General features: G+C 41.1%; 1 protein-coding gene across 1 annotated transcript in view; it reads right to left on the bottom strand.

Moving 5' to 3' along the window:
• Window positions 1-4,089: 4,089 nt before the first annotated feature.
• The window catches only part of LOC137570883 (two pore calcium channel protein 1-like), a 77,674-nt gene continuing 56,552 nt past the window's right edge, over window positions 4,090-25,211 (bottom strand). Inside the window, exons 10-19 of the mRNA XM_068279591.1 lie at window positions 25,210-25,211; window positions 24,935-25,120; window positions 22,964-23,028; window positions 22,278-22,365; window positions 20,454-20,523; window positions 19,257-19,476; window positions 15,307-15,397; window positions 14,057-14,170; window positions 9,432-9,538; window positions 4,090-6,169 (exon numbers count right to left, since the gene is read on the bottom strand). The exon at window positions 25,210-25,211 is cut by the window's right edge and continues 143 nt beyond it. Of these exons, the coding sequence (XP_068135692.1) occupies window positions 6,024-6,169; window positions 9,432-9,538; window positions 14,057-14,170; window positions 15,307-15,397; window positions 19,257-19,476; window positions 20,454-20,523; window positions 22,278-22,365; window positions 22,964-23,028; window positions 24,935-25,120; window positions 25,210-25,211 (1,089 nt within the window). The 3' untranslated portion in view covers window positions 4,090-6,023. The remainder of the gene's footprint in view (window positions 6,170-9,431; window positions 9,539-14,056; window positions 14,171-15,306; window positions 15,398-19,256; window positions 19,477-20,453; window positions 20,524-22,277; window positions 22,366-22,963; window positions 23,029-24,934; window positions 25,121-25,209) is intronic.

The raw sequence follows: 25,211 nt of genomic DNA, 5'->3' as shown, positions 1-25,211 counted from the left end.
GTGATGTAATTTCCTCCCTTACTGTTTGCTCTCCTCCTTTTGACTTAATATGCATTAGCACTCCCTCTTCCAAGCCCTCAGACACTCCCACCTGCTGCTCAGTAGTTGAGTGAAGTAGCCAATCTGTCTGCATGAAGTGCCAAACCACACTTGCTCAGTCACCCATTATTAATGCTGCACTACCAATCCTAGTAGTTAGTGTAGTAAGCTAAGCTGATATATGTTCTGTTGCCAGCCAGCCTTCAGTTAGGAAACTAGCAGCAGATAAAGAAAGCTGCTGCAGCTGGTATTTCTCCCCCTCCTCCTACTGAAAGCAGAGTCCCCCTTCACTATTGTGAGGAATGTGAGCCCAGAGTCCCTCCTCCTGCACATTATCTCTGCTCCTGGAACTGTCAGAGCCTCTGCCCAGTGACACATCCTCCCGGACAGAATGCAGTGGAGCTGATAGTGATGGGTCGTTCGCGAACGAGCCGGCTCTTTGCTGCGAACGACAAGAGCCGGCTCTCAGTTTTGAAAGAGCCGATGCCTCAGCCACCCCACACAGCTCTGGTTTGCTGTGTAATAAAGGGCGCTGAGGCATGCTGGGAGATGTAGTCCTCCTCTTCTAGCTTGTAGGAGTGTATGGGGCGGAGCAGAGCAGTAGCAGGAGGGATTGCCCGAGCAAGAGAAGCAGTCTGGAGTTGTCATGGAGACAGGGGCAGGGCTTTTACTCCGATTCTGAGTGGCGTCTAGTGATATTTAATAAAGAGCCGTAAGAGCCGGCTCTTTAATGGGAGCCGATTCAGAAGAGCCAATTCTCCAAGAAGAGCCGGAATTCCCATCACTAGGAGCTGAACACGGTCTGCCGCCTTTGGAGGAGAAGAAGAGGAGAGCGCTGAAGGTTTCTAGCCGCCTTGTGTTTTTTTTTTTTTCTTAATTACAGAGCAGTGCGTACTCATCTGCAGGGCGTACGAGAGAGAACGGCGCCGGAGACTTGGGCGCAGGACACAGCCAGTATATGGCTAATCCTGCTGCCGCACAAGTCCGGGCCGTGTTAATTACTATTCCCCCTCCAGGCCGACATGGATAGTGGGGGAATGAAATAATTCGGCTTCCAGCAATAGCTGGAAGCCGAATTATTGTTTTAAAAGCAACTTCAGATCCGTCTTCTGACGGCGCTGAAGTTACTCCATGTGCCTGCGATAGCCGTAGTTCCTATTACGGCCTATGGTGGCGCCGGCTGCGCCCAAGTCTCCAGCGCTGGATTTACCGTGTTCGTCTGCAGGGACTCATTCATTCCAGCATAGTGTATGTGAGGCTTCTGTCATCAGCAATCCAGGAATCACGTAGTTGCTGGCAGCTGCAGCTTCACAGACACAATGCTGGAGGAGGGAGCCGCTGCAGATGAGCCACACTGCCGCTATTTAAAGTCCACCTCTCTGTGCACTACACACAGCCTTGCCACCAGCAGCAGGGGGCTGAAGCGTGCCGCTTGCCATCTTTACCCCACTCTGCAGAGCCCCTGGCTCAGGAAGGCAGCTAAAATAAATGTATGCTGGACGTCTGTATTGCCGATAAGAGAGGAACAGAGGCGGGGGTGGGGAAAACTTCAGGGCCAGAGGAAGCAGCCAATCAGGCTGCACTACTACGTAAGGGGAGGAATATTAAATGAAGGGGAGGAACATGGAACAGGAAAGGAAAAAAAAAAAATAAAAGAAGGAGGAGCGCTCCTAGTGTAACATCGCTTTATTAAAACAATTGCGCAAAATAAAAATTCACTTACTAGATGTAAGGTGAATACAAGCATGTAAAATCCTTTAAAGGTCCTTCCTTGGCGGTCGCACCTCAGACTGCCGTGGCCATCGGAGTCGAGAGGGTCTGATGGAAAGTGACCCTGTATGCCCCAAGGAAAACCGTGTGCTGGCTGCATTATAACGCGTTTCGGCGTTCCACGCCTTCATCAGTTTCCTTGGGGCATCCAGGGTCACTTTCCATCAGACCCTCTCGACTCCGATGGCCACGGCAGTCTGAGGTGCGACCGCCAAGGAAGGACCTTTAAAGGATTTTACATGCTTGTATTCACCTTACATCTAGTAAGTGAATTTTTATTTTGCGCAATTGTTTTAATAAAGCGATGTTACACTAGGAGCGCTCCTCCTTTTATTTTTTTTGTCTCTTATAACAAGCCTCTGACAGCCGGGCTCTAAGAGGAGCAGCTAAAGTGTGACGTCATTCGGCCACCCTTGACTACTGCCCTAGCAGCGCAAGATTTCACATCTTTTTTAAAGGAAAAAAAAAGCCGCCCAGCATACACTGCTACTTCTCTTTTTGCGGCTCTGCGTACGAGTTAGAAGCTGGGAGCAAGAGGATTTATAAATCATATTAATTTAAAAGTGAGTGATATTTTTTTTTTACTGTGCCAATGCCTTTTTAGCATCGTTTTAGGCTTTATTAAAGAGGGATATCCAAAACTATTTTTTTAATTCATGCCTAACAGTTACTCTTTAAGTGTCTGAAGAGAATGCATAGAGATTAGCGTGCAGTGCAAAGCAGATTACTCATGCAGCAGATAAGAGATACATTTAAACAATCTGCTAAGGCTCTGTTCCCAGACCAGTGCAGACAGTGTAATGTCCGCTTTGATGGTTCTCCTGGTGCCCAGGACGGATGCACTCCCCCCATAGACTGTATCGGGGAACACATCCATCTGCCTGGGATTATCGCAGACCGCACATAAGTATGGTCCGCTTACTGCAACAGATCCAGGAGAAAAAAAATGTCTGTTCTCTGCTGTAGTGGGAACAGAGCTTAATTGTGTGTGAAACGTGATAAACTTTTCACACAAGTTTTTTTTTTTTTTTTTTTTTGCTGTCCAAAGCAGACTGTAGTATTCTGAGAGATGTTGAGACCTATACTGGCTGTGTATCACAAACTCCCCTCTGCTAATGGATGGTTCCAATGCAGTTAAAACTTACACAGAGCAAAGAAGGGCTTTTGGCTCTGATATTAAATATGACAAGTAAGAAAATAATTACACAGCTATTAATACTTAAAGAGGAGCTGTTAGGTATAAGGTCTCAGAGAAAATAAACACATATATCAGTAGCTAAAGATTGGCTGTACTTACATTACATATGCATTTCACTGTCCACGTTTGGATTTCACAGAATTTGTATATAGTATATGCAGAGATAGATGCTCATGGCAGGCTCCATGTTTTTCTGTTAAATGTGTCGTCATGTCCTGCCTGCTTCCTGATCACAGATAAGCTCGTACTTGAACAACACAGTGTGCAGTGAATATTAATGAGCCATGTGGCTAGGAACAATAGCTGACTCCTGCAGTGTACTCTGCCCGGAGATTTATCAGTGCTACGCGCTGGACTGATTACAAGCTGCTGTAACGTCTCATTAGCAGCCGAGGGGAGGGCCCCAGAATGCTTTGCAGTATAGTATGCGGCTCGCGTCCTTCTGGGTCTATAACAGCTTTGCTGATAAGCACACATCAAAGGTAACTGAGATTTTTATCTTCACTAATGGCTTTTGGGCTTCCTTCTAAACTGTTTAACACAGGAGAATAGAGGTTTAAATTAGCTTCTGCAGCCTGACAGTTACTCTTTAAACATTATTTGTACATTGTAACTTTATAACACTTTGTTATGGATGGTTTTACTGTAAATAAAATTTACCCCACTTAAAGGACTTTAGGAACTTGCGGACCATTGTATGTATGCAGAATACTGAGCTTGGATTTATGTTCTCAAGGATGACTTACATATCCATTAAACTGCAGCATAATACAGATAGAGGACACATACACAGTGTGTTTTTATCTGTATATGATGAACATAATTAGTTATATGTACAATTTAGATACCTCCCTTACTGGAATCTTCAATTTACTATACAATACCTAGTGTACAAACAAATGCAATAAGTAAAGATGTATAATTTAGATTCCATGGCCCATATGCAATTACATTTTTTCTCCTCTGAGTTATCTCCTAGGAGATAATTTTCATTTTAAAATAACTTTTAAAGTGGACCTGAACTCAGAACTTAACGGTACTCTCTGACAGCATAATAACCTTAAAGAAAAACATTTATTTGTTACAGCGGATACAGATCCTGCAATAAATCTGAAGTGTCTACTTCCTGCTTTCATGGAAGTAGACATAGGGTTACATCCTATGTTTACAAAGATTCCTGAGCTGACATAGCTGAAGAGATCAAATTACAACTTATGATTAGTCACAGATGAGGGAAAATTATACAGGCTAAACTCTCTAAATACATATATATCTGTTTTCCTTCTGTCCTGTGCAAGAGTTCAGGTCCAATTTAAGCATTTTACAATTGAAAAAGTACCCAAAAGTTGGTTAAATAGGAACTCCAGTGAAAATAATGTAATAAAAGTGTTTCAATAATTACAGTATAAATGATTTAGTCAGTTCAGTGTTTGCCCATTGTAAAATCTTTCCTCTCCCTGATTTACATTCTGACATTTATCACATGGTGACATTTTTACTGCTGGCAGGTGATGTCACTGGAAGAAGGTGCTGCTTGCTTTTTTGGCAGTTGGAAACTGTAAACCGCTATTTCCCACAATGCAACAGAAAAAAAAGTATTATCAACACTTATGTATTTTCTTGTTTGCTGGTGGATTAAAAAGCCTTTTATGACAAGGTGTGAAAATATCACTTTGAAGGGGAAAAAGTGAATTGCATTCAGGCCCATCTCTGGATGGTACATCTCACCAGCATCCCCTTTTCTTCCATGTTATGCTTGTGGAACACTTTCTTTTGTATGAGCAATACCTTGTAACTAGTAATACAGAGCAGATCCACAGCATCAAGGCAGGGCTTAAATAATAATTCCAGCTCTGGCAACAAACTGCTTGACAAAACTGATGCAATATCAATTTATGGACTATGAAAATGCTGGTTTGGGAATCGTGCAGACCACATGAAACTGGTACTAGCCAGGCCTATGCGCATAAACACAACGCAAGAAGTCTTACAAGAAATCACAAGTCTGACAAGGTGCAAGTTTATAGTCAAACAATAGTGGAAAAGGAGAATGAAAAAATTATGTGAGTGAATGTGTTTGGGGAAGGGGGGGGGGGGGGGGGTGTCTATTTTCTGGTTTTGAGAAGAGGTGAGCACCAAATAAATACCAATACACACAGTGTATTCTTGTAATACATATCTGGTCGGCAAAATGTCGACTCCCCTAGTTTCTGGGCTGCGCCCATGTGAGGTATAACACGTAGTGGTTGGTAGTAACTGCCCATTCACAGTTCTGCATTTAAAGCACACCTGAACGGAAATGGATATGGAGGCTGCCATATTGGTTTCCTTTTAAACAATGCAAAATGCCTGGATGTCCTGCGCCTCCGATATTTTTTGCCATAGACCCTCAACAAGCATGCAGATCAGGTGCTCTGACTGAAGTCTGACGACACGATTTAGCTGCACGCTTGTTTCAGGTATGAGATTCAGACACTTGATGTCAGAAAGATCAGCAGGACTGCCAAGCAACTGGTATTGTTTAAAAGGAAATAAACAGGGCAGCCTCCATCTCCCTTCTCAGTTCAGGTGTCCATTTAAAACATTTACTTTTTAAGATGTGTTTTCTATGATTTTCTGTTACATTTTGTGGCTTATGTGAGCTCATCTCACTTTTGACTGTAGCTGGCTTCATCCCCTGGGGAAAAAAAACCCAGCATATATGAAATAGAAATGGTGAGTGTCAGAGGACAGAGAATATGATTATTCAGAGGTAAGCAGAAAAAAAAGGTCTTGAAGGTCATTAAATCACAAACATTGCTTAGAAGAGTGTCTGATTGTAGTTTGTTGTTGTGGAAACTTGCAGTCTTCTTTGGCATTTCAGATTTTTTCCATTTCTTCTGTATTTGTAATAAAAAAAATTCTATATAAAAATAAATATTTCTGTTAGCTAAACAGTGGCAGCTTAGACTCTATTGTCCTCTCCAGGTTGTTGATGGAATGCATTCCAGTTTAGTTTCACAGATCCCAAACAGCGCTAAGCTGCCGAGTTGAATGTTGGGTTTTCAATATAAAAATCATTTGGAGACAAATTTAGAATCTCCTCTAATGGTGGACCTTCATCTTCAGGGGGTATTTCTGCCTCAAACATGCGCTGTAGCAAAGCGTCCACTGTTCTGTACCCTGCGTAACAAAGGCATATTTACTTTCACATGTTGCACACCCATATGTACATAGTATGCAGAAATAATCACTGGCCGGAAGACCGGTCCCATGATGATGTCAAAGGGAACATACAGTGGGATGCGAAAGTTTGGGCAACGTAGTTAATTGTTATGATTTTCCTGTATAAATCATTGGTTGTTACGATAAAAAATGTCAGTTAAATATATCATATAGGAGACTCGCACAGTGATATTTGAGAAGTGAAATTAAGTTTATTGGATTTACAGAAAGTGTGCAATAATTGTTTTTTAACAAAATTAAAAAAAAAGAAAATGAAATCAATATTTAGAAGATCCTCCTTTTGCAGTAATTACAGCCTCTAAATGCTTCCTGTAGGCTCCAATGAGAGTCTGAATTCTGGTTGAAGGTATTTTCCTCTTTACAAAACATCTCTAGTTCATTCATGTTTGATGGCTTCCGAGCATGGACAGTTCTCTTTAACTCACACCACAGATTTTCAATTATATTCAGGTCTGGGGACTGAGATGACCATTCCAGAACGTTGTACTTGTTCCTCTGCATGAATGCCTTAGTGGATTTTGAGCAGCATTTAGGGACGTTGTGTTGTTGAAAGATCCAGCCCTGGGGCAGCTTCAGCTTTGTCACTGATTCCTGGACATTGGTCTCCAGAATCTGCTGATACTGAGTAGAATCCATGCATCCCCCAACTTTGACAAGATTCCCAGTCCCTGCACTGGCCACACAGCATGATGGAACCACCACCATATTTTACTGTAGGTAGCAGGTGTTTTTCTTGGAATGCTGTGTTTTTCCTCCATACATAACGCCCCTTGTTATGCCCAAATAACTCAATTTTAGTTTCAGCAGTCCACAGCACCTTATTCCAAAATGAAGCTGGCTTGTCCAAATGTGTTTTAGCATACCTCAAGCGGCTCTGTTTGTGCTGTGGGCGGAGAAAAGGCTTCCTCTGCATCACTCTCGCATACATCATCTCCTTGTGTAAAGTGCGCCGAATAGTTGAACAATGCACAGTGACTCCATCTGCAGCAAGATGATGTTGTAGGTCTTTGGTGCTGGTCTGTGGGTTGACTGACTGTTCTCACCATTCGTCGCTTCTGTTTATCTGAGATTTTTCTTGGTCTGCCACTTCGAGCCTTAACTTGAACTGAGCCTGTGGTCTTCCATTTCCTCAGTATGTTCCTAACTCTGGAAACAGACAGCTGAAATCTCTGAGACAGCTTTCTGTATCCTTCCCCTAAACTATGATGGTGAACAAGCTTTATCTTCAGGTAATTTTAAAGTTGTTTTGAGACCCCCATGTTGCTACGCTTCAGAGAAATGTAAAAGAGGGAAACTTGCAATTGACCCCTTAAATACTCTCTCATAATTGGATTCACCTATGTATGTAGGTTTGGGGGGTCACCGAGTTCCAATAATTAGTTCTAAAGGTTTTGGAATCAATAAAATTACAACAGTGCCTAAATTTATGCACCTGCCTAATTTTATTAAAACAATTATTGCGCACTTTCTGTATATCCAATAAACTTCATTTCACTTCAGATATTACTGTGTGCGTCTCCTACATGATATATTTAAATGAATTTTTTTATCGTAACAACCAACGTTTTATACAGGAAAATCATGACAATTAATAAGGTTGCCAAACTTTCGCATCCCACTGTATATAAAATAATTCTGCAGCACGTTTTTCTAAACCAAGTTGTAGTGGTACGAAAACTGATTGATTACAATGACTATTCTTTTTTTCCAAGGTGAATTAGAAGTTATTCTCCAATATTTGACCCAAAGAATGTGAAAGGAGTCTGCTAGGGGAGTTTATTTTACCCTTCTCCAGGAAAGGATAAATAAACAACCCTTTCCTGGGGAGCAGAGAGTGACTGGTTTGGACTGACAGAATATTTCTTGTTTTTAAGTCAGGCTGGGCCTAAAGGGACACCCTGAATCCCACCTTTGTGCGTATTTTCATATGCTGGGTGCATTTAGCGAAACCATTACAGAGCTGGTCCATGCTCAGGAACTATAGTCAAGAGGACTGAGAACTCTAACCTGGCTATTCCACTTTTCTCCAAAAAATGCTGTAGAGTGATTGCATTGAGCCCAGGTATTTTCATTAGCAATATTTAGCACAGATGGTTAATGAGATGAAAATAATTCTAAGGGCTTGCATGCATATTTCATACTATCTCTGGCCCCGACCATGCACACCACCTGATCGTGCTGTTGTGGCTGGATGCCACAACTCTCTGCACAGATACTGCGGGAGCACATGGACTACAGGGGGCTGGAGGAACCCTTAATCAGCAAATTTGTAAATATTTTATATTTATTAGTTCCCAGGTCCAGTATTTTATTGCATACTCTGAGTATTGGCCAGTAGAACAAAGCCATTTGTGCACTGCTTTTTCCCCTCACACTCCAGAGGGTACTGAAGATTGGTTTAGTGGTGGCTGGATGGTGTAATGGTTAAGGGCTCTGCCTCTGACACAGGAGACCAGGGTTCGAATCTCGGCTCTGCCTGTTTAGAAAGCCTCTACCTATTCAGTAGGAGATCTTTGGAAAGTCTCCCTAACACTGCTACTGCCTATAGAGCGCGCCCTAGTGGCTGCTGCTCTGGCACTTTGAGTCCACCAGGAGAAAATATAAATGTTATTTGTCTTGTCTAGTGGGTATTTGAAATTATAGTCAGTTTATTATAGTACGTTTTCATAATAAAATGATAAATCATTTATAAACAGACTTGAATAGGTATACAGTAGTCAATTATAAGTATCAAAGAATGTTAGAGAAGCATTTAAACACAATTATTGAGTAATCCTAACAAATTTGTTTGCATCAAGGAGTACTTGAGAAGTTACTGACAACAGAAGTAATCAGCCAATGCAATTAATAATGGGGTACATCGTACCTAATAAAAGCCCAGGAAGCTGCATCCATATCAGGCAGCAAGTGCGCAAGCCTGGAGCTGTGGACATTGCCATAGGCGTGTGGGTGTGGGTGCACGTGGGCTGGTGGCCATGTGTGCTGTCTATCAATCTAGCGGACAGTTTTTCAAATGAGCCTAATTGATTAGTACTATAATAATAGAGGACCAGAAGTCACACCTCATCACCCTGCAACTTTAACATGTCTTACAATGAATTTGACATGGGTATATTTTCTAGATGTGTGTAAACAGGATTTTTTCACTACAGTAACCCTCTAATAATACATTAGAAGCACTAGATTAAAAAATACATACGTTTTGAAGCAATTCTAAACATCAGTCCTTTTTGGTTTGTCTCTCCGAATGTCTCAGGATCATTTTCATAGTTTTCCATGTTTACCAAGTTTCCAGAAAGAGCTTCCCTTTATAACAGCAATACAAACACAAAGTAAGGCACACAAATACAAGGCAGACTCAGAACTTCATTAACAACACTGGACTATTACTTAAAGCAGAATCCCAAGGTATTTTAATTAATATTAATAGATTAATTAATAGATCCACCATTTGCATCAGTATACTTAAAAGGATAACTATCGAAGATTCGAAGAAGAAAACATTTTTACACAAAGTCCATTATGTTAAAGCAATTCATTTTTAATAAATAAGAATTGGTATACATTATTTTTTATGTGTGTTGTTTTTATTTATTACCTGAAAAATGCAGTCCCCTCGTTATGCTGGGAATACACCGGACAATCCGGAGGCCGATTAGCCGCCAGATCGACCCCAGCCGCGTCCCCGCGCGCGGATCGATTACCGCTCGTCCCCGCCGGCGCTTCCTTATCAGCGCTCGATTCCCTGCCATTGTCCGCCGGCGGGAATAGAGCGGGCGGGGGTCAAGCGGCTTGATCGGGCCAGCTGAATATTATCAGCTGGCCGGATCAGCTGGTCGATACAGAAACGTACCGTGTATCCCCAGCATTAGACTTTCAGCTTGGTGAGCACACCTATTTTCTCAGGGGACGCCTCCCTGTGAAGCATTGTGTGGCCTAATCCTTTTTTCAGTCTGCCCCCACTGCGCGCAGTGATACGAAAAATCTGTGCAATCGCGGGGTAATGTACTGTGCACAAGTGTGCAATGTCGTAATGAACAATAAATATAGTTCCAACAAAGATAATATGCAATTAGTGCTGTACTTATATTGTGTATTATGTTTTTGGAACTACTTTTTCTGCACACCAAGCTGTTTGGATTTTTATTGGACCTTTTCTAAATAAAGCTTTCGTGTCTATTTTTTCCAAACAAGGATGTCATCCTTATTTCTTTCAATAAGTACTCCCCTGTACAGTATACACTATGTACCCTTCCTTGTTGACTTTGGATGGGTTGTGTCTAGGTGGCCACTAATGATCCAATTTTTTTCATACAATCTTATTTCTTCGTTCTATAAGGAACTACCTAAATTACCCATTCAATATTTTCACTCATTTTACCCTTATACTACATAGATTTGGTAATAGTGGATGAAAAAGATTGGATCATTAGTGGCCACAATAAAGTTACTACAGTGCTGCCACACAGTCTTAAGGCAGCTAACGATCCAATTTCAAGCGAAAAATCATTTGAGCAATCAGATAATTCTAATCAGAACTGAAATTGTTCACTACACCATCAAAGAACCGATCTTTGCTTCCTATTACAACCAACTAAAAAAATAAAAATTTTGGTTTAACGAAAATCCAATTGGACAACTATTTTTTTATAATCGTTCGTAATCGATTGTGCCCATCAACTGAGCTTATTTACAATCAATCCGATCTGAATTTCTGATCGCTCAAATTATTTTTAGCTAGATATTGGACTGTTGGTAGCCACCTTTATGAGAACTAGATTGTAAGCCTTTGGCAGGGCCCTCTCTTGTACACTCTACCCAGAATAATGTGAACTAGTATTATTGGGACTCTACCACTCCAGTGTATGATCCTGCATTGTTTTAATACTAGTACTGTGTATCTTATTGCTTATTACCTGTATTGTGTTGCCGGTCACCCCTGTTATTGTCTGTAATCATATATTGTACAGCGCTGCATACTTTGTTGGCGCCATATAAATCCAATAAATAATAATTATAAGAAGGGGGCAAGTACTGGACTGAAAGAGAGGCAGACCTTGCCTTGTAGTCTGGGTAACTGAGGGGAAAACAGTGTGCCTGGTCAGGTGACTGAGAAGATTAGCAGCTCGATAAGACATACAAGAAGTCATTTTTAGAACAATTAATTTGACAGGTGAGTAGGTGTTATGCACAATACTGCTGTGCAGAAGCCACGATGAAAAGCTGTACTACACTGCTCAACACCAGTGGAGATACAAACATGCTTTACATTTGTAACACTTTGCCAACAGGCCTCACCAATTTGTACAATGTTTGGTCTGTATGACCTTTATTTCTGTTCTGAAAAAGTATGGCTATCTGCTGTTTCAGACTCAGAAAAGACAATAAATGAGTGGACAGACTGTGCAAGCAATCGGGAAATCATTTTTCTCAGTGACTAGTGTCTGAATTAATATGAGGGTCTTTGCTGATCCCCCCCCCCCCCCCCCCCGCACGGTGCATCTCTAATGGGGTGTAGCTATCTCATTCAGTCTCAGACACTAAAAACGTTTTGTCACTACACGAATCCTCCACAAGTGTCCATTCAATAGGTAAAATGTACACATAAAATATGTCAATACCTATATATGTTTAGGGACATCAACTGTTTCCCCCTTTGGGAGGAGGGGTCAGTGATGAACAGAGTAGTCCTCTTGGCATATAAGCACATTATAAACCCCATAGGGGTCAAACACATACAGGTATATCTCCTTCATAGAAGGTAAACTGGGGTGTAGGAAAAAAAAATGTGCATAAGGGTACATAAATACATATATACAGTGCCACTCTACAATTGTTTCACCCCTAAAACGGGGCGTCGTCAGGAGAAATATAGTGCACAAATAATAAATAGCAATCCCCCCACCAAGCAACCCAGCAACAGGCCAAGTCAGAGCTGTCTGGGCATTCATCTTGCCGGCTTTAAATGGTATGCATTGTCCACACCCTTCCTTACTCCTCCCTTACAAAACACACCTCCCCTCTTATCACAAATCATGTTACCTGTTAAGGTGCATAGAGGATTTAATTCCCCATTGGTTATAAGACCAGCCTGTGTGTTGCATAGTTGCATGCTGTTTTCCCTGGCCGGGTTTTGCACACCAAGCTGAGATTGAAGCCATCCGAGACTGAATGAGATAGCTACACCCCATTGGAGATACACCGTGTGTGTGTGGGGGGGGGGGGGATCAGCAAAGACCCTCATAGGAATTCAATGATAAATCCAGAAGGTCCGCACACTCATATGTAGACCAAGTCTGCTATTTTATTCAAAAAACGTGACACAATTCCATTCCATAACCAACGATTCGTTTCGGGGCCCCGAGGGGTCCCCTTTGTCAAGGTACACACAGAATGGTAACAGGTGTGTTTACCTTGACAAAGGAGACCCCTCGGGGCCTCGAAACAAATCATTGGTTATGGAATGGAATTGTCACGTTTTTTGAATAAAACAGCAGACTTGGTCTACATATGAGTGTGCGGACCTTCTGCATTTATCATTGACTGTTACTCAGGTCCAGCACCTCCACAGTGGTGTGCGGTTCCTCCTCGGATTCCAAATATGAATTCAGACACTAGTCACTGAGAAAAACGATTTCCCGATTGCTTGCACAATCTTTCCACTCATTTATTGTCTTTTCTGAGTCTGAAACAGCAGATAGCCATACTTTTTCAGAACAGAAATAAAGGTCATACAGACCAAACATTGGTGAGGCCTGTTGGCAAAGTGTTACATGTGATTTTACCAGTACTATTTTTCGGTAGTGAAGCACATGCTTTACATTCCTCAGCACGTACTGGTAATGCTCGTACAATGAAAGTATACAAATCAAAATCATTCAGAAACAGAACAATCTATGAACCAGTATGATTAATAACACTTCTAGAAATTCAAAGCTCAGCTGCTGCAAGTATGATCATGTGTGATACTATATTTAGGCATGCCTGTATAGTGTATATTGCATACAACATATGAAGATATGTAAAATATTATCACCAGCATCTAGTTCAACTTACCAAATATACAGCATCAATAATATAAATCTGAATTCACCACCTGGCCGCATAGGGGAGATATTTTGGCTGGGAACGCGAAGAATCGCTCGCGTTCCCATGCCTGTCGGGTCCTGACGGCGAAACCGGAAGTGGTTGCCGGCAAGGACGGGAGGATCTCCGAGACACGGCGAGGGCACCGATCAGCTGCAAGGGGCTGAGCAAAGCCCTAGGTGAGTAAAAGTCATTTTTTTGTATGACTTAAGGTTACCTTTAATCTCCTACTGTGATGTTGTAAAGGCTCAAAAACATAATTTTTGCTCACAAAAATGTTAAAAAAAAGCCAAGGTCTTAGAAAAAAAAGTACTGCTTTGGGGTAAAGTATACATAGTAGTACAATAGGGGTAAAGCTCAGAATGTACTGTGCTTCATTAAAGTGTATTTCTAGATAGTCTAGACAATTCTATATCCAGTGCTGAAATCACAGTACCATCTAGAATAATTTCCAAGGTGTCTGCTGCGTGTATGTCCCGCCTCCATCCTGCACCCCCCCCCCCCCACTCCTTGTCCCACCCTGATTGGCTGTGGTGCGGTGTCCATCCATACATGCGCCCCCCTGCCCTGCCCCAACGTGATTGGCCGCGGTGCTGATTAACATGCAACTGTGGCAAGATGACACGCACACTCTTGCTCCACACAGCATAGCACAGACCACCAGCCAGTACAGAACAATCCCACAAAAGAAGTTTACATTTGAACAGGACAAAGAAATCTATGTACCCCTTCACTTACTCTTGAACGCCCATCCCCAATTCCTGAATCTTCTTTTCAATAGCAGTTTCAACTTCACTTTTTTCCAGTGAATATTCCACAAAAAAGGCTTCCAAAATAAATGCTACAAAAATGCTGCAAAATAAGAGAGTCAAGATCTTCAGGATGATGGTGAGAGCACAGCAAAGAGAATTATTTTGGCACCAGAAAAAGATTCTCACAATAAAATAATCACCATTATTTAAATTACAGATTGCCCAGCAAGCTCATGGTGAACCAGAACTCCTAGGAGTGTGTAATGGGCTAAGAAAAAAGGACCAAAAAAACCCTTACTAAAAATGTGATGCAAAACAGAATTTTGCCTTCTTAATACAGAAGCTATTTGTGGTTATTCAGGTTGGCGTGAGCATATGATGTATCTCACAATACATCACTGCTGAATATGCAAACTGTCCATTTGCATATTCAGCAATGATGCACTTTGAGGAAAAACTCCTCTCTCAACTACCCACATTTGCCACTGACCAGTGGCGTAGCTAAGGAGCTATGGGTCCCAGTGCAAGTTATACATTGGGGCCCCCCCAAGCACTCTATACATAACAATTGATACGGCGCAACGAAACCTGCCAAGGACAACCATAGTTTCAGAGGGGCAAGAAGGGGATGGGGAACAGTTTGTTAATGATTACTACTATTTAAAGCATCTATAGAAGTGATTACCACCAGCACAAGGCCAATAGAGAGCTAATATTTTGCTTGAGGGAGGGCCCCTTGGGGCCCCTCTGACCAATGCGGTAGCTACCTCTGCAACCCCTATTGCTACGCCACTGCCACTGACAAACATCAGCTTCCACAACTGAAAATGGCAGAATTATTAAAAAAGAAAAAAGGAAGCTGCTTACTACAATCAAGGTCATTTTGGTTTCAGCAGGTAAGATTACTATAATGCGAAAATGCATGACCCTGATTTATTTAAAATTTTCTCACAGAAGAGGTCTTAAAACCTTATTTATAATATATCCCCCAAACAAGTAAAAAGTACTCAAAATAGATTGTTCCACATTTGTATTATTACTTTTCTAACTTACATTTTAGTACTTTCTTACTTGCTAGATGCTAAAAACTTGCGTGTGTAAGTAAGATGGGAAAAACATCTTGTGTAAATAAACTCATGAGAATAGGTAGGATCAGGGCCCATGTGGTAGTTTTTGTTGGTTTGTTTACATTTTGGATTGGAATTCAGCTTTAGACCTAAACATTGAACCGCTTACTTGATGATCATGATGACAACAACCACATGGAAGGCAATGAAATAAAGTTTTGCCGCTGGATGGGTTACCAAAGAGAAGCCGGTAGCGATGAGTAAAATGTTAAGATAGATAACACCAGGAACTAAATGCAATAAATGTCCCAGGTGCACAGCTTATATGCGCACAAAAGGTATAAAATGCACTAGAAATAATACAGTAAAGCAAAATGCTTTATAAAAATCAGGATTAAAAAAAAGGGATGTACCTTTGAGAGTTATTAACTACTATTTGTATGAAGAAAAACAAGAAATAAAATACAGATGTATACAAAGAGGATATATCAAAATCAATATGTAACACATAAGGCTTGATTCACTAAGACAAATAGCATGCCTTATCAAAGTTAGCACGCCTTATCAAAGTAGCATAGCGAGTGCTACGAACCCGCAGGGGCTCAGGGCAGGACGAGTGGAGCTCTCGTCATTGCCAATTAGCAGCCATAAGTTCGCTATGCTACTCTGATAAGGCATGTTAACTTTCATAAGGCGTTTTATCTCTGATAAGGCATGCTATTTGTCTTAGTGAATCAAGCCCCTGGTATGAGAAAAAAACACAAATGCTAGCATCCATCAAAAATGCAAAGATGTTCAAATCACAGTGGTGGAGATAGTACATGTATCACAGAGCAACACAAAAGCAGCGTGCTACAGACGTGCAATAGTAGAGCACTTTTCTGCATAAATCTCCATCCTCTGCTGCACATCATTATTACAAATAGAAATATTTTAGAAGGATCAAATAAGTAATCAATTTTCATTAAGACCCTCCTCCCTGAGGGAGGAGGGAATAGGTAGAAGGGGAGGAGGAGGGTGGAGGGTCTTCCTCCAGGTATTAGATCTCTTTAAAAATGTTTTATAACATTTTTCCAGCCAGTAGAAATTTTTCTAAATTTTTAAGTTCGCCTCCCCATTGAAGTCTATTGCGGTTCGCGAACTTTTTCGCGACCCGAACTTTCCGCGGAGGTTCGCAAACAGGGTGCGCGAACCGAAAATCTGAGGTTCGCGACATCACTACGCAAAACCAGGGAAAAATTTTAAAACGTTGCAATAACCGGGACAAATTGGCAAATAAAATGTGTGGATTTTATCCACAGTAGAATGTTTTATTTTAACACTATAATGGCTGAAAATCTGCAGAAGTGTTTTTTTTTCCCCATTTTTTTTTCTTATTATTCCAATTAAAATGTGTTTAGAATAAAATAATTCTTAGCATAATGTACCTCCCAAAGAAAGCCTAATTGGTGACGAAAAAAACAAGGTATAGATCATGTTGTGGTGATTAAGTTATTGGCGAAAGAATGGGAGTAGCGCTGACAGGTGAAAATTGCTCTGGTCCTAGAGGGGTAAAAACTCTCCGTGGTTAAAGTAACTGGCACAGATTAAAGGAGTTTTATTTTTAGAAAGTTCTACTTAACAGAATTGTTTATCCTCACAGATCTTTAAAACATTAATTTTATGGAGATTTTAATGGATTCTCACATGACGGGAGAAATTTAGCAAAAGTGCCTGCCAAAAGCATCATTCTAGATGAGAAGTATGATCATCTGACCATACAATCCAGTGTGCAGCCATCATTACCGGTATATTTATTTTAAAACTATTTTTGTGTTCTTTAACAGTGCAGCGATGGGTCCCCGGTTCGAATCCCAGCCAGGTCAATATCTGCAAGGAGTTTGTATGTTCTCCCTGTGTCTGCGTGGGTTTCCACCTGGTACTCAGGTTTCTTTCCACATCCCAAAAACATACAGGTAAATTAATTGGCTTCCTCCTAAATTGGCCCTAGACTACAATACATACATTACATGATACATACATAGACATATGACTATGATAGGGATTGGATTGTGAGTCCCTCTGAGGGACAGTTAGTGACAAGACAATATACTCTGTACATCGCTGCGTAATATGTCGGCGCTATATAAATACTAAAAGTAAATAAAAAAATTGCTTTAGACAGGATAACTTTGGGATAAAACACTAGAATATCCTTTTGTAGCAACTACTGTTACATTTTAGTTCCTGATCTGCATAGAAATACAGCAGGAACCTGACCGGTTGCCCGTTTACTGCAGTTTATACAGCAAGTTCAACTCCATTTTATTTATCTAATAATTTTATTTATCCAATAATTAATTGGATAATGTAAGCATCATGATTACCATTAAAGAAAATTTGTATTGTACAGAATATGAATGCTGACGTCTTTTTTTTTACTTAGTCTTTGTTGAATAAATAATGAGGATGTTATTGTTCATCTCCAGTATATGATCTGGCATTGTATTACTACCTGTATTGTGTTGTGTATCGTATTGTTTATTACCTGTATTGTATTGTCACCCCTGTTATCCTTGTCTGTAATCTTATGTATTGTACAGCACTGCGTAATATGTTGGCGCTATATAAATCCAATAAATAATAATAATCTCAAGATGCATCCACCCAATTTTAAGAACCTCTAAAGACCATATAATTTCTTTTATTTTTTCCAGATTCGCAAAAACCTTTGTATTGAAATAAAGTATAGTTTCTTTTTCTCATGATTGGATTGTGTTGTCAATGGTTTCTAAATCACACAGTGACATGTATGCTGTTTGGTGAGTTACAGTGGAGTCAAAGAGTCAGATGTGCACACTTTGGATCAGTGACCCAAAAGGAACTAGATGGCAGAGGGCCAGCATTATGTCCAGGGAAGTGGTATTTGCGATTATTCAGATTGGTGTGAGCATATGAAGTCTCCCAGGATGCATCACTGCTGAATATGCAAATCATCCTTTGTTGTCCCTGTAAGCTAAACACACCTCCAGAACCGCTGCAATGCAATGATGTGTCAGCTTGTAAGTTGTACAGAGCCACAATAATCCAATATGCATACAGACTGTTTTGAACTGGTTGATCCTCATCAGTGCGTGGCATGGATTAATGTGGTTCTAAGTTGGCAATGACTCTCTATGACCCTTTTTCAATTTAGTTTTTTGTCTAAAATTTCTCCTAGGAGATAATTTTTCATCTTCTGCTTAAAGGGAACCAGAGACGTTGGGGGAAAGCTGGTATACATACCTGGGGCTTCCTCCAGCCCCATACGCACGGATCGCTCCCACGCCGCCGTCCTCTGCAGCCTGGATCCGCCGACACCGGGTCCCGTCGTTGCCGCGAGTCGGCCAGTCGGCCGGCAGACGTGGCCAAATGTCCGCATCACACTGGGCTCCCTCCATATACGTACGCATGAGGCTGCTTACTGCGCAGCCTCGTGCGTACGGGTATGGAGGGAGCCCCTGTGATGCGGACAATTGGCCGCGTCCGCCGGAAGTGACGGGACCCAGTACCGCCGATCCAGGAAACAGAGAATGGCGGCGTGGGAGCGATCCAGGTTTATGGGGCTGGAAGAAGCCCCAGGTATGTATAAAAGCTTGTTCTTTTTTTTTATCATAGTTCCTCTCTGGTTCCCTTTAATATAACTTTTCAGCAATCTGCAACTGAAAAAGTACCAAAAAGTAGGTGAAAAGGTACTGTCAAAATTATTTTTTGTTTTTTCTTGCTTGCTGGTGGCTTAAAGGGCATTTTATTGATAATGCCCATAGCCCTTATTCAATTTACCTTTTTTCCTAGGTGATATTTTCACACCTTATCAATAAAATGCCTTTTAACCCATTAGCAAGCAAGAAAACACTACAAATACATTTGACAGTATTTTTTTCACCTACTTCTTGGCACTTTTTCAATTGCAGAATGCTGAAAAGTAATTTTAAACATAAAATGAAAAATGATCTCCTAGGAGAAAACATAGGACATACAAATGAATTGAATAAGGGCAATAGAGTGTCATCACCTATATGTTATGTGCATCCCAGATTTCCTTTGAGATGTCAGTACACTATGTAAGATTGTCAGTTAGTATCAGCAGTTAAAGGATATCATGCCATTGGTTGACAACAGTCAGCTCCACTAGGAGGATGAATGTGGATCCGATGTTATTAAAGTTATTTTTGCAGTATTTGCTTTTTGCAAAGGCAGAATCCCTCAATGCTTTATCACCACACTCCGATGCATCAGGATCTGTGGAATTCTCCGGGAAAAAGCGGATTTTATCCTTGAAGACTTCCATGCCAATGATGGCAAATACATAATATATTACCTGTAATGATATATGCAGCATTAAATCGCATCAGTAAATTGCTAAAGTCATAATACAGAATAATCTTCATTTGTATTAGTTTCAAGCCCCTGTTTTCACAAATATCCCTATTTCTACTACTCTTTGCTAAGCAAGATATATATAAATAAAAAGACAAAAACCTTAATTATTTGTAGGAAACCAGCACTCCGTGAGCTCTCTCAATATGATTTCAGCTCTTATTCGGAGATTGCAAGACATGATCCTTGCTAAAGCCTACTGACCCCTATAAGAGAGGTGCAAGGAAGGGATCCACAAACTGCAGTTGAGTTTGCAAAATCTTTATGTAAGAATTCACACAGAAACTATGACTAAGGGCACACCTTGAGCCCGTACGCTCATTTTGATCCCTGTGGATGTCGATGTCTTATGTGTGAATTTTTTGCAATAAAGATCTCAGTTTTTTATGAACTTAAATGCAGCCTACAGACCCCTTCCTTGCAGTTCAAAATGGTCTAGCTCATCCGATTCTGGACCAGTGAGTATGTTAAGGGGGTTTTGGATTCCCTTTCTTGTCACCCTATAAGAAAGGGGTGGAGTGGCAGCTAAGCCACACCCATGTCCTGAGTGGGGAAGGGGGTGAGGAGAATCAGCTTGGCCACACTTTCTCTCCCAGAGAGGCTCTGCAAAATTTGGGCAAGAAGAGTTGAGAACCAATGGTGGTCACATTGCCATTGCTGTCTTCCTAGAAAGTAAGGTATTTAGTTTTGTCTGTTTGTTTGTTTTCAAACCTAACTTACTCAGCAAGACTGGTGAGATAGGAAGGGACATTTGTAAGTATATCCAAGGATGGGGCATGAGTTTTAACGATGTTATACACAACATACATCGGATTATTTTATAATGTACATTTTTGAGGGTTCTTACAACATTATAAAACATATACAACTCCTCACTCACAAAATACATGTATTGAGTAAACAAAGAAAAATACATACTAAGATAATCCCGCAGAATGTCACCATGGTGGGAAGTATGTTTATCAGCGTATTCATTATAACTCGAAACCTGGAAGAGGAAAGGTCAGTTCAGTGCTAAACTCTCATAGCAGCCTAATTACAACATGTCACTATACAGGAATGTGGTTAGTGTAAGTCATAGAAACAGCATATGGCATTCTTGATCCCCAATTCCTCCCACACATGAATAGCGCACATAAGGATCACTTCCATAGTAAAAAGAAGCCATTCCTACTGCAGTAATTCTAGCAGATTAAGGTTATGATATGGAGACATATTTATTTCATTTTAAACAATACCAGTGGCCTGGCAGCCGGGCTGAGGCAGAGGCAAGAGAGGCTCCAGCCTCAGGGCGCAGTGTAGGAGGGGGCGCACAACTAACTCAGCTATCATACCCCTATTGTGTTTTAAAGAGAAATAGGAAATGGAATACATGGCAGTGACTGCAAGCCAGATAACTAGAGTGTTGGGAACCCTGGGGCGCCTCTTAGTCTAATAGCAATTAGTGTGTGACAGCTGGTTGAAATAGTACCCAAACGTTGGTGAAAAAGTACCAGGAAAATTATTTTGAGTATTTTCTTGCTTGCTGGTGCTTTAAAAGGCATTTTATGACAAGTTGTGAAAATATCACCTAGGAGAAAACTTAGGAGAAAAAGTGAATTGCAAATGGCTCATGGGCTCTATTCACAAAACTTCTCATAAATTACATATTTATCTTCTAATTGATAAAAATAACCTTTCAGCACATTTATAAGCAAAACAATCACTCACAGTAAGTTGTTCCTGATTAACTTAATTTAAATATTACTTTTATTGCTTTCATTATATTATTTTTTTGCTCTTTGGAAGCTTAAAAATGTAACATAGATAAGGTGAAAACAGAGGAAACCAGGTGAAAAAGCTTTGTGACTCATGAGCAAAGGATCAGGTGGACAGCCAGGCAGCTTGTATTGTTTAAAAAGAATGAAACATGGCAGCCTCCATATCATTTTCACCATAGCTTCCTTTTAACCACTCTACAAAGGCCTAATGCCGATTGGCAGCTGAAGAGTGGCTCCCTTAGGACTACCTAACGCCGAAAGGCGTCAAGTCCTGGGGAGGAAATTAGCGGGGTTCGTGCGTGCGGATGTGTGTGCATCCCCGCTTGAGCTACAGAGCTCTGCTCCATCAACAGTCTGCCAGCGGCGATCGTTGCTGGCAGACTAGAAATAATTTGCAATCTACCGCAGCGCTGTACTGGGGAAAGCCCTGTCACTTGGCTGTCCCCTAGATCGCCTCACTATGCGACCCCCTCTCACGGGCTGGTGCCAATAAGAGAAGATTGCCCTGATTGGTTCGGAGGATGGGGGGGGGGATTAAATAACGCATAAATAGATAAAAAAAAAAAGCCTTCAGCAGTGATCAGATGCCACCAACAGAAAGCACTGTTGGTGGCAACAAAAGGAGGAAAAAAACATTTTTGTGCTGTCACCCCGCTATATCAGTGCTAAGTTGTATGGCTCTGCACTGCAGTGAGCTGTTAAAGCTGCAGAGCACTGAATTGTAAAAAAACAGCCTGGTCACTAGGTGGGTGTAAACCTGTGGTCCTTAAGTGGTTAAGGCAGAAAATCAGTCAGTGCCATATAAATCTAAAATAAAGAAAAAGTAATAATATAATAATTAAAAAAAAAAAAAAAAAAAAAAAAGAAGAAGGTGCCACTTCTTTGCAAATTATCCTTTGATGGTACATCCAGAAAGTGAGCATACTGTAAGCATAATCCTCGCAAGGTGCGAGTAACTATCATATGCAGGAATTACAGATACCTCTGAATGCTGTCAATGATCCTGATGAGACGGAGGACTCTGAGAATGAAGACAATGTCCAGGATCTGTTGACTGTTGTACTGACTACCTGTGGAGAATTAAATCCAAAAATTATAGTATACATTTTGGCAGCGCGCTTGGTGTGCGACACAAGAACATCCCAAGTGCATAGATGGCGATGCGCTATCACACTACTGCATGCATTTTCAGCAAAGCGCAACGCTGATCCCATTCACTGTAATTAATGGGATCAGCAGGGCAACGCAGATGGCGTGTGATTGCGTGAGTTAGGTTTTCTGAATGCACGGCTATCTGCATTGCCTAATGTGAATGAGGATTTGGGTAGTCCTAAAATGCAGTTCGAAACATTTTCTTAGCAAAGAAAAGATTGGAAACTCATAATTTTTACTGTCGACGGTTGCAGACGAAGAGGGACACAGAGAAATGTTCCTTCTCTGTCCTCTGCTGGGACGTAATGCCCCTTCCCAATGATCATGGACACTCATCTAGAAGAGGAGAAGATCAGAGATTCACAGCGAGACCGCCGTGGCACACAGGAGGACAGGGGAAGCCTTGGTAGGGGCCGGAGGCTTCCCCCACCCGAGGTGAGTACCCCCCAAGGGAACTTTTTGTAGCAAGGTTTCTTTAAGACTAATATCTGGTGTACTAGTACATGGGTTACATACCTGACTTCAGTCCTGTGTTAACTATGGTGGCAATAAGGGCAGCTATGATGATGAAAGTGTCAAACCTGTAAAATTGTTGCAAAAAAATTTGGATATTTGAAAATTCTGTAATTTTAATAACCTTGAACAATTAATATAGCATTGAAACATTTTTTTTATAGGCTACATTATACAATTCATATTGCTAACTGTAGATTAAGCAGTTAAGGACGACGCTAGTTGAAATCTACACCTTGTTTTGATGCTGTTGTGGCTGCCAGGGCGTAGATTTCAGCTCACCGCCGCCGCACACTCTAGACACTCTTTTCACTCCAGCTGATTGTGTCGCTCTCTGCCCACGGCAGCCCTTCAGTCTCTCTGAAAGCAGAGCCCTGTGAGCCGGTTCGAAGCTAATTTCATTGGCTCGGTACCCTGTCTATCAATGTAAGCAACTCTCATTAACTTATATTGATGACAAGGTCAGGAGGCAATGAAAGCAGCTCCTGACCGGTTCACAAGTACTCTGCCATCGTAGAGATGGCAGAGTGGGTGGCCTGATGTTCCCGGCAAGCGGCGTGGACAGTGGTTGCAGCGATTCATCTGTATTCTGCCATTTATGGTACCAGCGGTCTCTGGTCCTTAAGGGGGCAGTGACCGCTGGTACTTAAGTGGTTAAAGGAGCTATTAATGTAATGCCCCTACCAAAGTGATGAACTAATGTCCCCACCCATACTCTAGTGCCAGTTTAAGAGGAAGCCAGTTAAAATAGCAATATGTACATGGGATGTGGGAGAAAACCCATGCTAAGCAAAATAACTGAGGTAGAACTTCTGGATCAGGTTACTACAACACTCCTTGACAATCTCTGGTGGAAGGAAGATTCACAGGAAAGGTGGCAATAAAACTGAGGCTTATGTGAAACTGAGCACTACAAGAAAGAAATATAATGGAGACACATGTAATAAAGGCTGTTCATTAAAAACAAACAAGACTGGCAAAAGACTGGCAAAGGTCAAGAGCTGCTTTCAGGAGCACTGTCCCACAAAACAGTCACAATCACAATTATTTTCAAACCTGTGGTCCTATTCTTCCCAACTGCCTTTTCTCATACATACAAAAATTGAATCGATATGACCCTGCTGTTAAAAAGTGTGCCTTCCACATCAAGTGGCATAATATGCAATGTCAAGAATTTCAACCCGACTGGTTTCGGCCTTCTGCTGTCCCCAGGGGTTCCCCTTGAGAGCAGGAAATAATTGACATTGCATGTTATACCATTTGTTGTGGAAGGTGCACTTTTAACAGCAGGGTCTTAATCACATTAGGGCCTGGATATGAGTACTGAATTCTATGTATGCTTACAATATTTATTATAAAAAATGTGTATCAGTTTTACAAGAGGCAATCACTTCATTTCACACACTCATTCTAAGAGGTTATACAGGGAATTCCTCTGTAAAAATACAACATCCAAGACTCTGTGAGGAGTGGCAGTTGGGAAGGATAGAGCCACAGGTTTTGAGATAATGGGTGTATACTTAACAATGGAAGTACCACATGCTATGTTGCTATTAAATATATGCCATGCCTTGTAACCACACACAATACGACCATATCCACAGTTTTCTGAAGAACCCCTTGTGTGTGTCCAGCTAACATGCCGGCGGTGATTTTCCATGACTGGAGCTGCATTCTTCCTAGTTCCACCTCAGCAGCAATAGACCTTTATATAACCCTGATTATGTGACCCAATTGCAAAGAGGATTTTAAACTTAACTGCTTAATAAATATACATTTGAATGCTTAAATAACTGTATGTTGGATCACCCAGCTTTATTTAAATATGTTTTAAATCCCCCTATTTAACCTTAAGCTAGTAGCCCAGATTTGTTTATTTATAACAGAATTGCTATTGCTGGGAGTCATTTATCACCAAACTATAATCTTTCATCCACTAAAAGAGTTTCTAAAACCAAAAGAAAAAATACCTACCAATTCCAAAACTGATTCTTGCCATAAAAAGTCCTGGGATCGTACGTGTAGAGTTTCAGGAGGATTTCTACAACATAGAGGGAGAGAAACACCCACTCTGCATAGGATATCAGTGGGTTTCTGTCATCCAGCGCAATGAAAATGGCATTAATTAGAATGATCACATCAAAAGCATAAACAAATCCTCTGGAATGGGAGAGAAAACAATATAAACTTACTGCAGGAAAATGCACAAATCTGCTCTGATAACTGAAAGTCGTAAGGCGAAAACTTACTT

The sequence above is a fragment of the Hyperolius riggenbachi genome, chromosome 4, assembly GCF_040937935.1.
Source record: "Hyperolius riggenbachi isolate aHypRig1 chromosome 4, aHypRig1.pri, whole genome shotgun sequence".
Lineage (NCBI taxonomy): Eukaryota > Metazoa > Chordata > Amphibia > Anura > Hyperoliidae > Hyperolius > Hyperolius riggenbachi.
This window is presented reverse-complemented; position numbering and strand designations above follow the sequence as displayed.